Consider the following 18,228-nt stretch of genomic DNA (forward strand, 5'->3'; position numbering starts at 1 on the left):
CGAGAGTTGTGATGATATGTACTCGATGGGTCGCTTAGACAAGGTTATCTTTGTGCCTTTCACAGATCTCACCTAACCGGGAGTCTGTCTTAGGGAGTGTCACTAGGTAGTCGGGCATTGCACAGCCACAAAAAGTCAACCATATAGTCATCATACTAATTCCAATAATCATTGTTTATCTTTGTTAAAATATATTAAATAGTGGAAAAAGTACATGTTTGAACACGTTATGACTGTATTTTTATAGAACGAAAAAACTAAGACATTGTTTTTTATTTCCAGATCTTTTTTCCTTCCCCTCCCAGTCAACAACCCCCAGCCCTGACGAAGGTGTGGCCCATCTGGCCTGTCACTGAAACGCGCGTCGGCTTGTGTTTCCAGAAATACGGCACACTGCTTTATATTCATTAGGAGCCGTATTAATGTCATCTGTCTGGAATAACATTCTGATTTATGCAACAGACCTACCATCTCTGTGTTGCATACGCCAGGACGATAGGAATGCATGGAAGAATGAAAGTTGAATGATAGAATATTAGATAGATTAATTTGGAAATTTGTGAGTATGAGAGTATGATTGAAGTATGAATTGTTACAGGGTAGGCCCCAAAGTAGGATGAATTTCTCTTATTTTTATCCCTTTTTGCACCAATGTATGTCGTTTGATGCTCTAAAAAACATTTTGTGGATTTAATATGTTATCTATTTTTGTACGATCTTTTTTACATCAATTCGAAGAGTATACAAAAAAATAAAAATATATATATATTTGCTAAATACTTGCTTTTGAGTATAATTGGATGGACTAATTTTTGTTATGTGCATTGCTAAACTCCTAGGCTAATCACCCCATATATATTGGGATCCTATTGTTAGGACCACCACATCATTAGGCGGGGTTACGTTCCTTGTTCTATTTTCAGTTTTCTCCCCCTCACGGCCTGCCTACATCCTTAAAAGCCCACCGGGGAACCCCCTTCTTTCATTAAATGAAAATCATGACATTGTCCATGGCCTCCATGAATTTAAACATGAAAAAGCCTCATCAGGGATTACGCTTTTACATTTAAGTAGGAAATCACGTTCACTATCCAACGCGTTAACTCGAAGAAATACCCTTCAAGATGTATATTGTACAGTCAAAGCTTTTGCTCAACTGTCCGACCCAATTAAATCTATAAATGCATTCATCTTCACTGTGGCTAACGGAATTACGTCTGGACACAGGAGTTTAAAAGAAAAAAGCACTATGAAAAAAAGTCTGGACACACCGATGCCCCTTGGAAATCTATCTAAACCACCAAATCTACTCATTTCTTATTTGGCATTCTTCGTACACATTTTGTAAAACGGGCCCTTTATATACAGAGTCCGAAATGATGATCTCAACAAAGCACATGCTTTTTAAAGGGAGATTCGGATGGGAAGCTGATATTTGTAACAGAAAAACGGGTTTTACTTAAGGCACTGACAGACATAAAAGGTCATTTTTAGACCACATTCATGTGGCACGCCAGCTATGTCATCGTTTGCTGGACTATATTTTTGTGTAGCAATTATTATTTATTGACGAAAACTACGTTCTGAAAAGTAACGCAAATGCAGTGACATACAAGTCCAGCACGGACACATACTTAGATACAAATGTTGATTGCGATACATGCACCAATTACAAAACAATACTAATATACAAGAAAGCAAGAAAAAAGTTAGAGAGGGATGATAGAATAAACTAAAGAAGGCGGAAAGTAAAGAGAAGACAGAAAGGAGGAACGAATTAAAAGAGGGAAGATAGAACAACAAAGAAGGGACAGAGAGAAGGAAAGGTGGGAGGGAACACGGCCTGGGGGAAGCTGGGAAGCTGGCTGGGGAGGGGGAGGAGAAATCCAAGTAAGGCTGTGTGGGGGGGGGAGGTGCTGGAGCTGGGGAACAGATGGCCGTGAAAGTTTATGGCCCAAAAGCGCGTGCCTGTGGCCACGTGAACTCGAAGAAAACCGCACGGAAAAAAAACCTTGGTTTGACGAGTATTTTGAGCACTTGAATTCTCTCCATTTTCCATTCCATGGAAAAGGCGAGACCTAAAAACGCATAAAATAAATAAATTAAAAAAAATACCTTCCTCTCCCTCTCTCCCTCCCGAAAACCCTTTCTCCGCCCACAGGCCCTGCCTCTCTCCACTCCCTGGACCTCCCTTCACCCCAGACCCTTCCTCCCTCTCCCCGAAGCCCACGCCCCTCTCTCCAGGACCTTCCACTCTCTCAAACCATTGGCCATCACTCCGGCTACAGGCCCTTCCTCCCTCCACTCAAAGACCCTCCCTCCACCCGCAGGCCCTTCCTCGCTCCACTCAAAGGCCCTTCCTCTACCCACTGGCCCTCCCACCAGTCAAGAGCCTACCTCTCTCCACCCCCTGGCCCTCCCAGACCCTGCCTCTCACGAAGCCCCTCCCGCCAACTCGGCCTGAACCGGAAGTGGCGGGGCCTGGGAGGCGGGCTCTGTAGGGAGCCCGGAAGGAGAGGCGGCCGCCTGGCTCTGACCAGGAGGGCTCGATGCAGCCCCCTGTACCGGCCCAGCCAGCGGCATGAGGAGCCCGCGGGAGGCCGCGAGGGGGCGGCGGAGCCCCGGCCGGCGGCCCCCAGGTGAGGAGGGAGAGCGACCCCAGCGGGGACCGGTGTGCGCACTGCGGGCTCCACCTCAGCATCCCTGGGTTCCACCTCAGCATCCCGGGGCCCTGCACACACATGCCGCAGGCGCCACTACCGCAACAAACTGCTCCATTATCACCTTAGCTGTTCCATCCGCCCCACAACTGTCCCCCACTCACCTCGACTGTCCCCACACGCTCCACAACTGTCCCACACTCACCTATATCACAACTATCCCACACTCACCTATACCACAACTATCCCACACTCACCTCAGGTGCCCCACCTCTATCACCCTCCCCTTATCCAATTTAACTGTTACTCTCTCTCCACCACTGTCCTACCTCATAACCGCCCACTCATCGTAACTGACCTGCCTATCCACGACAGCCCACTCTCCCCACAAATCTGCCACACGCTAGCTGTCCTACCTCTCCACAACTCATCTCTACCTTCTCCACGACTGTCGCAGCTTCTTTACAACTGCCCTCCCATTATTTCTATTACCGCACCTTCCTCTCAGCTTTCCTACAACTCTCCCACCCTCCTCTTCCTCACTGTCCCAATCTTCTCTTGCCCCCTTCCTCTTCAGACCTGCCTCACCCTCATAACTGCCCAGCATGCACCAAAACTGTCGCACTGATCTACATTCAGTCCGACCTTATTTGAGGTATCTGCTCTTATTACAAATGAATCAGCGCACGTACCCGAGAAAACGTGGTATGTATCCACACCATGGTATGGAGAAGGCCTCCTATCTGACCACTTCAGCGGGAACCCTGTGTCTGCAAGCATCCGGAGGGAGGGGCTTTCAACCTCTTTGTGTTGTTTAGGTGCAGTGTTTACAGGCCCAAGCTTGACAGCTTATTACGTTCTATGACTTGTTCTTAGCTTGTTTCCAGTGAACTCCCACACTTGGTGAGAATAAGGTTTTGTATAACTCGTGGTACCTTAAGGTCTTGTTAGTTAGAGAGCGCTTTCTCAGCCCCTGAATGACTTGTACGGTAAAGCAGAGAAGTCCTTTTCACCCCCTTGTTATATGATGTGTTGATGTAATACTTTCAGGTAACAAGATCCTTCCCAATCCTTGTGCAGCATGTGTTATTGTATGGTCTGCTTGTCAGAAAGCTTCTCTTTACGGTATGTTACGACAGTGCTTTCAGGATATGGCACTCCCCTCAGCCCTGGATCTCCTTGTGACATGTAGTGCTCTATGTTAAAGAGGGCGGAGTGATCACTTCCAGCCACTGTGCGATATGTTGCTGTAAGAGCAAGAACCTTCCTTTCACGCTCTTGTTCTTACTGTTGGCTGTATGTACCACTGAGGCATTCTCGTTCCCTAAAAAGTGTGCATCAGCCTGCTCTTTAAGGCTGTGCTTCACTAACTATCCTGTGGCAGCGGTATCCTGGTGCCTATAGCACACTTTTTTTGGGAGTGGATCACCAAGGGATAACATATACATTGATGTGCTAACCAAGAGTACTTTGTTAAGAGCTACCTTAGTTCTTGATTTGAGGCACACATCTGCTTGTTTCAACTACATCCTTTTAGGATGCCAGAGGTTTGAGTTAGGTCGTTGGAGACTGAAACTTAAAAAAACAATGATTGGCAGCGCCAATAAAGTTGTTCTTTATGTTCTGGAGAGCGAGCTTAAATAAAGGTACCAGGAAAATGGATAGTATAGGAAAAAAGGGTTATATAGACAGTGCAAACATTACGACCCTCTTCGAACAGAGTGTAAACAATAACTTTCAAAGATGGCTGCCATGTTTGTAATAGTCGTCAAGCAGCCTAGCAGCTTGGGGAGGGAAATGCTGACAAAACATCTGAAAAATGAATGCTACAAAAAATAAAGCAACCCTGTTTGTGTAGCATCAGTTGCTAGATACTTTGTAAACATTCACTCTCCTGTGCTACCTGGACGCTAGCACTGCAAAATAGCCCCTCTTGATCCAGTGTAAGCAAAAACACAACAGCCAATAAAAATAAATGGTGACGCCCTAACACTCCTGTGGGCTGAGCCTGTATGCGACTGACGCTTTTGCTATCTATTGGCTGAAGACCCCAAGGCTTATGAATCATGGATGTTGTCTCGAAGCCCCTTAACGTATGTATGAAATACAATATAGTAAGCACTTATAAAATTGCAACTATAGCAATAACCCCCCTCCTCCGCGTAATTCTCTGACTTGTATATTTAATCTTGACAAGCAAATTGTTTTTAGAACGTATCAACATTGTTGATCCTAGTCTGCTATTTAAGGACATATATATTTTGTTGGTGGGTTCCCTCCTTACGTCTGATTAAACTTGTTGGCTACAAAAAACTCATAGAACGTGCAGTTGAAAAATATAGAAAATTGCAGAACAGTCTTAGCAAGTACGCACACCCATTGTCTCTTACCAGGAGGAAGCTAGGCAGGAAACTATCAAATGTTGCTGCATCAAGCACACCAGCCTCAGCCGAAATTGGCATTCTATAAATCTGGTGGTGTGAAGGTAAAATAGGATATTTTATGGAAAGGGTCACAATAACTACTTACTTCAAGGTGGTGAACACCATAACATATCCAAAACTAACTAGACCTCCATTTCTGGAGGAGAACATGAGCCAGAGGGCTGCAGAAAAAATTAATAGACTAGAGTATTAGCTGCATGGGTAGGGTCTGCACTAAGAAAGGCAGTTGCTCTATTATATTTATTTTGTTGAATCTTGTTTTTCTATTTTTTTTCTTTTTTTTTTTTCTAGAGGACCACATCCAGTTGAAAGTACCTGCGATCCAACAGTCCTATCACTGGGATTGTGGCCTAGCCTGCTGTAGGATGGTCTTGCAGTAAGTGAAAACACTAATTACACCAGTCATACTGTACATTTCAAGAGAATGATTTAATGTGGGTATTTTTGGAGCACTCGTACGCTACCATGAGGCTTCATGGCACCAGAATACAAACTTCAGTGAGATTATTCATCAAGGAAAAAATAATCTGCACTGATATTTGAGATCCTGCGGAAGGACGAGGGCAACAGCTCTATATTTTAAATTAATGGGCACAGGTTCTTCTATGAGCAAACTTTAAAAGCCTATTTTAAAAAGAACAAAGTTTTGCCTTAAGGTGCATGCGTTAATTTTTCAGCGATATTGACTCTTATCATATAAACATATTTGTGGAGGTCCTTTACTTCTGTTGACCGTAAATGCCATTGGTGGTGTTCAATTTGTTCTGCTAACTGTGGATTCTAGCGAGGTCGCATGTACTGCTGATAAATTCAGATATCAGTAACACAAATCTATTTACATGGAATGGGCAAGGTTGTTGACAAATCCCAAACAAAACTTTTTTTTCTTCTTCAATCTTTCAACATGAATAGGGATCTGATTAGTCACTGGTCAACGTAAAAATAAAATGTAACTCCGCCAAAAACTACCTAAGGCCATTTCATGATAGGTTTTGTGCAAGGCCAAAGTTAGGGTTTGCATCTTGCTATTATGTGTGCTTATCAATTGAAGTATATTTGTCAACAAAATACAACATTTGCACAAGAAATAGTTTATTTGGAAAAAAATAATGCAGTACGTAGTCGTCATGTGTTGCGAACATACCTGCCCGAATAGTGCAGGAAATTTCGATGGAATAGAGGGTCACTCAAAGGTGTCAAGCCCTGTGGCCAAACATCCCGAAGGCCATGCGTAGCGCGGGACTAGGTACCTGCGAAAGGTTGACCCATGGCTTGGGCGTCATTGATGATATCACTGCAACATTTGCAATGAAATTATTGATAAACTTTATTTTGCAATTCAGCCAGCAATCATTTTGTACATAGAAACAGGTGGTGGCAGATGGTAACTTTTAATTATTATATATTTTTTTAAGTTAAAGAAGTAAAATAATTTCTTTGGGTGAATGGGTTGGCAAGCTGTAGGGCCAGTTCCCTTAGGTCAACCCTGATGCACGTTGCCAAAGTTTGTGTGCAGCATTAGACAGGCCCATGGTTAGTTATGGTTCATTGAACACAAACCCCATAAAACCTGAAATCGCCACTTGATATATAATGCAGAACATGCATAGTAATTCCTGCTGTTCACCATGCTCAGTATGCTAATCTGTGGATGGCCTATAGAAACAAAGCCTGTCTACAAACACCAAAATATGGCAGGCACCATCAGCTATGGTGTTCACTCTGGGGAAGGGAAGAAATAATTCAGAAGAGAGAGCTAAATAGCTAGTTATCACTTTCATTTTTAGGTTTCGCCTAGTGTTGCAGCGCGAATGCGCTGCCCGCTCGGCAAGACATTTTGTGAGAGAAGAGATTTCAGAAGGGGACTTGAAGCCCCACCTATCATTTTCATTGGGTCATGTCAGCGTGTATGCTAAACTCTGGCTTCCCATTGAAAAGGATGCTTTTTGGCCACTGAACTTTCTCCTTTTAGTCCAGCCCATCCGGACCGGGTAGTTTGCTTCAAGTCTGTTGTGAAGCTATTCTTACCTGTGGCGGCATGGGATCATGTTTCCTTTTATTACTTAATGCCTGTGTTTACTAAGTTTACTCCAGGCAGGGCGGAGCCTAGAGGTGCAGGGGGTCACAGGGAGGACATGGGGATGTTAGACTCTGGGTGCTTTTCCACCCAAAACAGCAGCATTTATCAAGATTATCACGGTCAACAAACAATATTTAGAATAGTACAAAATACAAAATAGCCAGTGTATGTACAGTCTGAGCAGGGAGGCAGAATACAGGGAACAACCGCCACATACAACGCTTGATGTTAGAAATAAAAGTAAACATGGAGTAAGTCAGTACCTTAGAGCGTGTGTACTCTGTTGTGTGGCAGAGAATTAAGCCTACATAATTTCTCTTGCTTGGCTGCTTGGATCTGGCCCCCAGCCCCACCCAGATGCAGCAAGCTTGCTCACCCTTCTCGTTAAAATGAGCCTGAAGATCCTCCTTTTCAACCAGCACCACATTCTTGGTGAGTCTCAGGGTAAGGGACCCGGGCAGGACTCTGTGTCCAACAGTGCAGCAAGGAAAAATAGAAACTAAAATACGCCCCCATCCCCCTCTTTCCTTTTTTTTCCTTTGCGGTGATTACTCAATGTAAAAACATCTCAGGGAAACATTCTTTCTGCAGCTATCAGGGGAAAGACACAGCAAGACAGATTTCAGCAACAAAAACTGTGTAGCATTTAAGGGGAGAGTGCCAAGAACAACAGAAATTGATGCCAGGTATGTTGCATAAAATATCATTTGAGGTAGGTCTACTCCCCTATAGACCTGTATCTGTGTAATTTTATCTCCTGGACCAGTTCTCCTGTGTTGTCCACTGGTTGCACCTCCTGTATTAACTTTGACAACACTGGTATAGCCTATGAAGCCAATAGTCTGTTCAGTTTAAACAAACATTTATTCATCATCTTTTTTATTTTTCCTTTTTCTTGTTTTTCCCCCCCACGGTAGGTGTCTTTCCTCTTTCTTTATTTTTGTAACTTGTCCTCCTCCTTCAGGTACCTGAACCAGCTCAGTGAAGAGGAGTTCCAGAAAGCAATGGGAGAACTGCGGTTGACTAAAAGCATTTGGACCATTGACTTGGCCTACCTCATGCGGCATTTCGGGGTGAAGCACCGCTTCTGCACGCAGACACTTGGGGTGGACAAAGGCTATAAGAACCAGGTCAGCTTATTGCATGTTGTGCATTCAGCATACCTCCAGCAGAGGTTTTGAATTCCTTTTGCCCGACACCCAAGACACATTTTTGGGGTCAAGGATAAGAAGTTGTCCTGTTTACTTTGTCCTTATGACAAGTAGGCCCAACCTCCTGCAGCACAAACCTTTTGGCTGCCAGTGCACACTACCACAGTATGGATCAGGAGAGGGCATTGTCTACAGGAAGGGGATAGTTGTATCCATATGTTAATGTTGTTCGAACTTGTTTTTAAAGGTTATTAAATCAGTTTTTATTAGGGTGAGAGCTTTAATGAAATGTTGTAAAAGTTCAGACTGCACTATGGCCAGTGGTTCCAGTATAAAAATGTTTACTCACGTTTGCAAAGTTTAACAATATAAGACTATGTGTAATGCTTCTGGGATGCGCTCTTATTACGTGCAAATATATGTAAAAGCTTGAAAGCAAGGTTGAGTCGGTTTTCAAAATAAATAGTCATAAAAAAAATTCAATTAGGATAAAAGTTTTGTTCAGCTACTGTGAAATTTTAGGTACCATTTCTTTGAAGAATCTTTTAGGAAAATGTGTTGATGCATGCTAGTATTTCCCCGTAATATTCATAATGGGAAATCGGTGCAACCAGTTGCAACAAAATTATGGGGAACATGAAAGTAAACAAGCATCGTCAAAGCCAATAGATATGACTTGGTTATGTCAACGCGTGCCTTGTTTTGACATGGGTTTTGTAAAACGTTATTGTGGGAGCTGTCGGGTCCTCATTATTACAAACATTGGCGAAAGCAAAAATATTTCTGGTCTCAAAAACCAAACATTGCCACAGAAGTTCCTGTCCCTGAACAAAACTGCTTTGCGCGCCAATATGCTCCGTGTGAAAGAGCAGAAATGTCTCTCGCAGTAAAGCCAGCCGATAGATGGAGAGAGAGAGAGAATTTTAATAAAAACAAAACACTTGATCTAAATAGGGGCCACATTCTTAAAGAAAGTCACAAAAGTGCGCCCATGGCATATGTCCTTGCAGTGGTGCAGATTTACAGCTTTCATGAATTCACAACAATTTACCGAAGTAGGTCAGGAAATTGTAGTCCTAGAGATTATTCGTGTACTTCATTTTAGCACTGGCAAATAATCGTGTAGATTTCCTCATGTGAAAATCTGTTGTGTGGAAACAAGTTGACTTTCCACCAACCACTTATTTCCCCCAACCCTTGAAGAATTGTTACTGCTACCCTTGTCAGGAGTAAATTTACAACCTTTCTCTATATGAGAGAATATTATAAACAAGCTGATCAAAACCCATAAAACAAGCAAGTTAGTAGGTTTGCACAGACTCAAAAGGCCATTCCAACCACAGAGAACTATTGCTTAATGCTAACTCCAGTCCCAGTATGTAGATCTGTGGAAAGGCGGCCAAACAAGTGAATTGCCAGTATTCGAACCCTACTCTGATCTCTGGCCTAATCAGAGAGGCTGTTATCAGAGCTCCTTTATAATGAGATTGCTGCCATAGTTTGTCTCCACTACATGGCACCAAAAGGATAAGTAGATTTTATTACAAGACAAGTAGTTTTATGATGCAACCTGTCCCATTGACAAGTAGATATTTTATTAAATTCCACACCCCTAACTCAGAATTATTTGTCCTATCCTTTCATCTGCCTTTACTGCGTATAGGCATGAGCTTATGACCACAAGGAACACCCTGCCAAAACCAGTCTGAAACATATGCCCACTATGATAATAACATTTTGGCAAGGAATTCTAACAGTCTGGAAGTTTAAGGGCTCCATTTCGGGTTTGGCAGAGAAAGAGCTTGCCAAAAGCATGTTATTTGCTTCTCATAGCAGTCGAGGGAACCGCTACATTTCTGACAAAAGAGCCTGAGTAGTAGACCTGGAAGCCTATCCACCCCGGAGCCACCCAGTCATAATGCTGCAACCCCTGCCCTGTTTAAGGTGCACTTTCAACAAAGAGATCACTGCCGACACAAATGGAAAATGGATCATGATTTCTTCTTGACCAAGGCAATACTTAAATGATTTGCCACTTTCAGGACCTTTGTGGCAGAATAATTTAAAACATGTAAAAACAATCTCAACTGATTCTGTAGTTCAACCCAAATTATTAAGCAGATACTAACAAACCACATTAGTTATATACAAATAAAGATGCATTTGATCTATGGAAAACATTGATAGATAATTGGTGTGCTTTTGATGCAAAAAGTCAATAAAAGAATGCAATTTATCGGCCAGTAAATTTATATTCTGCTTGTCCACTCTGGTTGACGTGGAATGGGACTGAAAGTGGTTGTGGCATGATCTGACAGAATCACAGATCTTGAGCCAAAATATATTGTTTTACGGAATGCTATCTTGAACTGAGTTCAAAGTCTCAATAAAAGCCAAGCCCATGTGCAGGCATCCTCCCTTGCCATATATGCATGAACCTGTAGCTGCCTACTCCTTTAGCGCGAGGTTCCGCGTACAATAGGCAGAGAATGCCCATAACGCTGTGGGCACTCTTCTGTGACTAAAGCGTAGAGAGGTCTTCCAGGACCGTTGCTACATGAATGTGAAAGGTTGATTTATGACTTGCTTGTGCGTTCCTGTTTCACCTCAAGATAAGCAAAACAGAAGTTGGTTCTGAATTCAGAATTTGTTGTCTGTCATCCCATCCTAGCAGCAGTACTGACGTAAATTGCAGTGAATGGTCCCACCGCCTGGAATACAGTTAGCCTAACCAAACTGAGATGACATGAACATACCGCCTGCACTGCCCTTTATTTGTTCACTTTGTTAATTAATGGAAGTCATTTTTTTCGTGGCCCGCTTGTCGTCTGTGGAGACCCTTGTTCAATGTTCTGCAGCTGGCGAGGTCCATTAGTTTTTCTTGGTGGGTTTCTTGGAGCTTTATGGATTGTGACACCCAGTTATTGTTTCTCTCGCCTTGGGTACAAAGTAATATTTTTTTTTTACGGTCATACTAGCATAGAAGAGGGTTTGTTGGCAGCAGGTTCATGAAACATTTCCTGCTCTTGCTCCCTTTACACACCATTAAATACATTTCGCTAATTTCATCAGTGGCATCTACTGTTAAAACTTAAACGGCCCTGCATTCAACTTTGTGTCTCTACGCGGAAAAAAACCTGTGAGACCTCCGCAGTCTGGGCTGTAGCTGTATTGGTATTGTATTATTGTATGTGCATTTGTTTAGAACTGCTTTTTCTACCAGTCTTTCTACAGGAAACATTTTGACACCGAAGAGAACCGAGTGAATCAGCTTTTCGCCAGCGCTCAAGCCTGCGGGGTGGTGGTGGAGAAACGGTAAGAAATGGTGTTTTCTCTTCCCCTTTGTCACAGCAGCCTTCAAAGCATAGGTTGCATCACCCAGGACCACTCCAAATACACCTGCACAGCATTCATTTCTGTGGTACCTGCAGTCAACCGCTCCTGATGTGAAGGTTTGTGGTACACAGCGTGCCACAGTAACCACCAAGGGGGATTTGCTCACACCTCAAAAAAAGGTTCTGTTTTTTGTTTTTGTTTTGAGGAGGCTGCTTTGATTTGGTTTACGTATCGACTGCATGTTATTTGCCGACTGGTGTAGTTCACCACTGACTAAGGTATCTGAAGGAAGAACTACTAAATGGGTTACAGGGTGGTCCTGCAGTCTTCGAACTGGTGTATGTTCACAGTTTTGTGTACTTGTGTAAGCTTTGTTTGTGACCATTGTGCAGTCTTTGACTTTAGGTTTTATTCTATGCCTCTCTTGCCTGCCTCTTTTTTTTTTTTTGCTGGTAGATCTTTGTTCTGCTTCCTAGTATTGCAAGCAGGGAGGAAAAGTACTACAGGCCAGGCAGGGGTGGTAGATGTGCAGAGCCTCCTTCCTATTTATTACGAGGACAATAGAGTAGGTCAAACTGCCAGCACCCTGTCCTGACGCGTGGAGGCGCTCTCCTGGTGATGCTGCCTTCTTTTCATTTACTAAGCGCCTGGTTAGGAGTGTCCATCCTGGGATGCGTTAATTATTGCCCCCTGATAACCTGACACAGAGGTGTTCACAATCTATTTGGTGCAATAATGATCACATATTCTGGCTTTTTTTGGAGGGGAGGGGGAGTTGGGATTGTCGCCCCGAAATCTGCCTACCCTTTAAAATACTTGTCCCTTTTCGTCTGTTAAATTCCCACAAATTTGCCATACTAAAGTTCAACCGAGGGTGCAAACTTTATTGCATCTTGTAATTAGCCGTAGGAAACCTCATCTCACTTCTATTTGAGATCCCTGCATACAGGTGTTTGGCAGAGATCTCAATGTAATGACCCACTTGTAATTAGACCCCAAGTACAAAAGAAACATTAGCACAATGCAACTTCAAACTAATTGCTTCCAAGCGGTGTGATTCGAACAGCATAAAATCATGAGTAAGAATTGTAAGCATGCAGGAAGGTTTATCGTTTTTTTAATGTTTGTAAATACTTTGACTTAGTGTATTAGACACTTGTGCACGGTAGCGCTCCTTTTGAGTTTGCACTTGTGATCTGTGAGTGAGAGAGGGCTGATGTGATGTTGGAAGTTTAGTATTGCACCCTTTGGTCCTGGTGCGATCTGCACACTGTCTCCTGATTGGAAGGCCCTGGTGTTCTAGTGCTCTAGAGACTGTAGGGTGGGAGCCAGAGGTGTTGGGTTCCAGTCGTAGGAGTCTGTCGGGGGCGCCAGAGCTGTTCTTCATGAGGGATGCATTGCAGGGCCCTTCATGTCAGAGGTCCAGTGCTTGCCCGGTCTTGACTTTGAGGCGGAGTGAAAGCCCGCTTCTGCCTGTAGGACGAGTGTACAAGGCTCTCCTCACCTGCCTTCCTTGTCTCTGTTCTTAGCGGCGTGAGGATTGACGACCTGCAGGACCACCTGTCGCAGGGCCACGTGGCCATAGTCCTGGTGAACGCAGTGCTGTTGCTGTGCGACCTCTGCTCCAGCCCCGTCAAATACTGCTGCTTCCTCCCTATTGGCCAGAAGTGCTTCTGCAGAAACCCCGACTACCAGGGCCACTTCATTGTGCTGTGCGGCTACAACCGGGCCGTGGGCAGCGTCTTCTACAACAACCCGGCTTACGCGGACCGTGAGTATCCTACAGATAAGGGCCCGAATTCTCTCTCCTTTGCTTTCCCGTCCTTTTTTGTGTTGCCCAACAACCTGCACTTTTCAGAAGGGTTCTTGGTCACTCAAAGGGTTGAACAAAAAAAATGCATGCTCTACCAAGTTTAAGAAAAGCCAAACTCTTTGCTCTTATCCTACCTTCATTGCATTTTTATTTTGTAGTTTCATTTCCATTTTCTCATTTTATCTTTTGAATTAACTTCATTTTATACACTATGCTACCTCAGTCAGTAAAAATTAAATTTGCTATGTGTGTCCTCGTCTAAGTGATTTTCTCACTCCTCCATGCTCAAGGGTAACTTTTACCTTCACACTGAACTTTGACCTGGGCATGTTAGAGTCCTCACACTAATGTCACGAAGTACCCCTACATGTATTAACTCTGAGTTATGGCAGTCCACGCTCTCTGCGAATAGTTCTTAAGTCACAAAATACAAAGTCTCTCACCCCTTTCTGAAGAGCACTAACCTGAGGGCCCCCTTGATTGGGTCCTTTCAGAAGGACCATGAATTTCAGTGCTATGCAGTGCGTGCTATAAAATAGGGGCTTTGCTGTTTAAATCCAGGTGGCTTCTGTCAGCGCCACGTCTGGCTGTTCCATTCTTCCCAGTACCTACAAGCAATTTAATTTGCAGTGGGGTATGTGGAGTTTAAATCTGGTAATTTTAGAGGAGGATTTCGCAAACCTTCTACTGATGTGAAGGGTAACTTTTATCAGTCTTGCATGTAAACAGGCTGGTTTGAAACGTTCATTTTTTGACAAAATGCCCGAATTCTTTGCTTTTCTCTACCAGTGGATGCTTGGCTTGGGCACTTCGACGCTGATCATAGGTTGCTTTCATGTTTCTTTGCCTTCTCTGAGCTGTGGTAAAAGTAAATATAAGATATTTGCCATTGTTGTATCTGAGGGAGGTTTGTACTTGATTTTGTTTAAGAGAAACTCGAACAGGGATTACAAGACACTCCGTTTTGTTGGTTTATAATTTTTTGGCTTGCACTGCTTTTGAAGATAGGCTAGTCAATATTTTGTTGCTGTTTTCCTAAAGCTAACCATGCCTTTAACGTTTTTGTTTTTTAGGAATGTGCCGCACCAGTATGAGCAACTTCGAGGAGGCCTGGCGCAGCTATGGAACAGATGAGGACATTCTCTTTGTTTACGTGGACAGCTGACCCCCGAGCAGGCTGCTGTCAGACTTTGCCATAGCCTTGTGCAACCGGCTGCTCTTCTCAGGACGTCAATGGTGTGTGTAATAGGAATAGATGAAGCTCAGGGTGAACTGAACGCAGGCCCTGTGTGTGCTGAAGTATCTGCTGCTCCCACAGACCGTTTCTTCATACACTGCAACAGGAGCCATTTAATAATGGCCGTAACACGTCACAGCTGTTTCACTACGGCTAACCTTAAAATCCACTTGCGAACAAACTTCCTTTGTTCATATCAGTCACCGTAAACACTGTACCCAAAATTGGATAGACCTAGAGTGAGGTAGAGCTGGGATACATTCAGCCATCTTGAATCACCTTCACTGCGAAACGGGTGGCTGATTGGGCAACTGAACGGAACCATTCTAGAATGCACAGCCTTCATGCACTACACAGGATGTAGTATTTTATTGCGGACTAGCACGTCTCACTCATGCAGTCTTTTTATTCCTCTGACAGCAGTGTATATACTGTATATGACATGGGTGTACGTGCATCTTTTTGTTTAGTTTTGTGTTTGAGACCGAGCTGCTTACTGTGATGGTTGCTACTGGACCAAGCTGTAATAATTCAAGTGAAAAAGATGGATCCCGCGCCTGAGTTAAACATGCGGCAAGGGTTCCATGAATGATCTGTAAGTGTGCACCTTTTGAACGTGAGCTTCAGAGGTAGCTCCGTAGGTAGGTAGCGGAGAGAGTGTGCTCCTGGGTCAGCGCAGTGGAGATGAAATGCCACGCAATACGGAAGTCTCAGAAATGATACATTTATCCCGATGGAGGGAATTGTACTGGGAAAGTAAATAATCATGATATATTTGTGCACAGTCTGCTTGAGAGCTGAACACTATAGATATATATATTTTTAATCATGTGCACATTGGGTGAGCAAAGGGCAGTCCTCACTGGAAATACACAGGCAGATTGTGAGACAGGACAGGTGTGCTGCAACTTCATCCACATGTAACGTGCAGCAAACAATTCTGGAATTCCAAAAGGAATATTTGCGCAGCGGAAGCGCGGCTCACACCTGTTGGTGTTATTATAAAATGCAATGGATTTCTCAGTAGACGTTTTGAAGTTAACCATCTGACCTCTTATGTTGGGTGCCAAACCTACATATGTGCTGGCCAGGAGTCCAGTGGCACTTCATGACTATCTCCTCATGGAAGTTATTGGATCTATTAAGAGTTCTTGTGGTACCCAGAACGGTTTTTCTTTTGGTTTGGAGTTTCGGACGGATTGGGCGACAGAATGATATTAAGGTATTTATTTTTAATGTGAAACACCTTCTGCTATGTTCACACTCATTTTGCTTTTGGGTTCTGTTTGTAGACCCACACTAACAATTAGGAAGTATAGTTTTTGGTTCTTCTGTCAACAAGTTTCGAGGGTCTCATATTCCACGTCCATATTTAGTAGGCTGTGGGTTTGTCATTCTACACCCATGTTTCTTGATCAGGTTATAAGTAACCGTTTATGTTGGAAATGTTAAAACATGCCCCCAGTCAAATTACATTGCAAGAATTAGAAGGGGGAGAATTTAAGGCCTAAATAGATGTGGTCATAGCAAGTGCGTCTGCTTGGCCCTGTTCGGGCAGTACTCATCCGCTGGTGGCCTTGCTGATTGTTCCAGCAACAATGGCACAAGCTGAAAACTTTCACCCTTCGTGTTTTGCTGACTAAAAAGTTTTCCCGGCCATAGAGTGTTCAAATTATTGGCAGTGCAGGTATAACATCAATTGGCTTAAGCTGAGGTAATCTGCACTTTGATTAGAAGATATCTGGAAAATGCAAAGTCTTGCTTTCATACTGATGAAGAGGCATCGACCTCGAGGGCAGAATGTGAGCACAAGAGCTTGTGTAAAAAGAAGCTCAGCACACCAGCCCTCTGTGGCACAAGAGCTTGTGCAAAAAGAAGCTCAGCACACCCCTCTGTGGCGCAAGAGCTTGTTTAAAAAGAAGCGCAGCACACCAGCCCTCTGTGGCACGAGAGCTTGTGCTAAAAGAAGCGCAGCACACCAGCCCTCTGTGGCACGAGAGCTTGTGCTAAAAGAAGCTCAGCACACCAGCCCTCTGTGGCTGAGTGGAGCTGTTCATTCAGCATCATCCCCCGTGCCTCTCAGGACAGATAGATTACTCTTTGTGGAAATGTGCACTGATGAGTAAATCTCATGTATATGCCTACCTCCTCGTGGATAAAGGAGCCTCCCTTTTTAATTTGGGTAATCGGAATATCTGGCGGTTAGAGATTTATCAAACTGCCACATTTGCACATTTTCCCCAGCTACTAATTCAGTGACCAGAATGGAATCTGACTTGACAAAACCGACCAGATCTGCTCCTTTAAACTTCTTCACTCCCCCACCCCCCTCCTTCCAGGTGTTGCACTGCTGTGGTATTGCAGTGGCAACAGTAGAATTCTGCATCCACCTTCTGATGAAGTTTCTAGGTTTTTACTTGTAGATCTCTTCTCAGTGGGATTGGTGCAGAATGGCGTTGTCCTCCAACCATACCCATCCCAGTTTTTTACGTCAATTTCTCTTGCTATGACCCTCTTGTGAGCAAAAACCTAATGAAAATATTCATGGCTCAAACATGGATGTTGGCGTACGTCTTGTGGTTGTAGATTTTTGAAGCCATATGGCGGTGGAGACGCATTAGTGTAGTGACCATGTCCTCTTGGTCCCATTCGTATACCTAAATCATTGTGGAGATAGTATTGCAATGTGCTTTCTCTAGATGCCCCATCTTGGTGAGCACTTTGCAGGGGAGAAGTTGATCCCCCTGTTGTGTGCTTGCAACAAGGAGGCACACTTTCTACGGCCATTCTTTGTTCCCTCAACTGAGCTCCAACTGATACGTAGAGTTGACTGACCTCAACGTCGGCTGCCAATTTCTTCCAAGAGGACGCTGACCAACAAGGACCTATTCTGCTCTTCCTTTAAACATAAAAGGGATACCATGGTCCATTGCACTCAGATTTTATACATAAATATATTTTTTGTTAACAATATAAATCACTTAATAAAGAACATTATTGTTGAGTGTTATTTGTTTTTTTTGCATGGGGATGATGGAGGGAAAGCTTTGGGAGGAAATAGGGGGATGTTGCCTGAGCCCAGCATTAATTTAGAACTTCAAGCTCTAGCATAAAAACTAAAATATTTTAATGAAACTCATTACCTCAGTGATTCTGTGCAGGTAAGGGTGTATGTAGCATTTTAGCGCGTAGTTCAAGGACATGCCCACATTTTCTCTTGTAGGCATATCCAGGAATAATACTACAATGATTAGAATAAAAAAAAAACACTGTTGCAAAAAGACAAGTAAGTACACTTACTTGGTCCATGCACCAGAGAGCAACTAACACAAGAAAGGAAGGCAAACCACCTATGGGAGCTAGGCAATTGAAAGATTGCAAATGAGAGTGACAAAGAAACCAGCTAATGGTATGCTTTGGGCGGGTTGTATGCACGCTGAATTTTAAACAATAAGTCTTGTAGCGCAGTGCATATACTGTGTATGCGAGAATTAAAAAGGACAAGAC

At 43.6% G+C, this 18,228-nt stretch overlaps 1 protein-coding gene across 1 annotated transcript; it reads left to right on the top strand.

Annotated features, from left to right (window-relative positions):
• Window positions 1–2,460: 2,460 nt before the first annotated feature.
• Window positions 2,461–17,725, top strand: GUCD1 (guanylyl cyclase domain containing 1). Its single transcript, XM_086942795.1, has 6 exons — window positions 2,461–2,639; window positions 5,396–5,480; window positions 8,149–8,314; window positions 11,559–11,650; window positions 13,201–13,442; window positions 14,558–17,725. The coding sequence occupies exons 1-6, from the start codon at window positions 2,582–2,584 to the stop codon at window positions 14,647–14,649; spliced, it is 735 nt and encodes a 244-aa protein (XP_086798921.1). The 5' UTR covers window positions 2,461–2,581; the 3' UTR covers window positions 14,650–17,725.
• Window positions 17,726–18,228: the final 503 nt, after the last annotated feature.

The sequence above is a fragment of the Lissotriton vulgaris genome, chromosome 11, assembly GCF_964263255.1.
Source record: "Lissotriton vulgaris chromosome 11, aLisVul1.2, whole genome shotgun sequence".
In the NCBI taxonomy this organism is placed as follows: domain Eukaryota; kingdom Metazoa; phylum Chordata; class Amphibia; order Caudata; family Salamandridae; genus Lissotriton; species Lissotriton vulgaris.

Coding starts and splice junctions, on each gene's coding strand:
- GUCD1 (XM_086942795.1), top strand. CDS start 2,582: ATGAGGAGCCCGCGGGAGGCCGCGAGGGGGCGGCGGAGCCCCGGCCGG. Junction 5,481..8,148: donor TGCTGTAGGATGGTCTTGCA/GTAAGTGAAAAC, acceptor CTCCTCCTTCAG/GTACCTGAACCAGCTCAGTG. Junction 8,315..11,558: donor ACAAAGGCTATAAGAACCAG/GTCAGCTTATTG, acceptor TTTTTCTACCAG/TCTTTCTACAGGAAACATTT.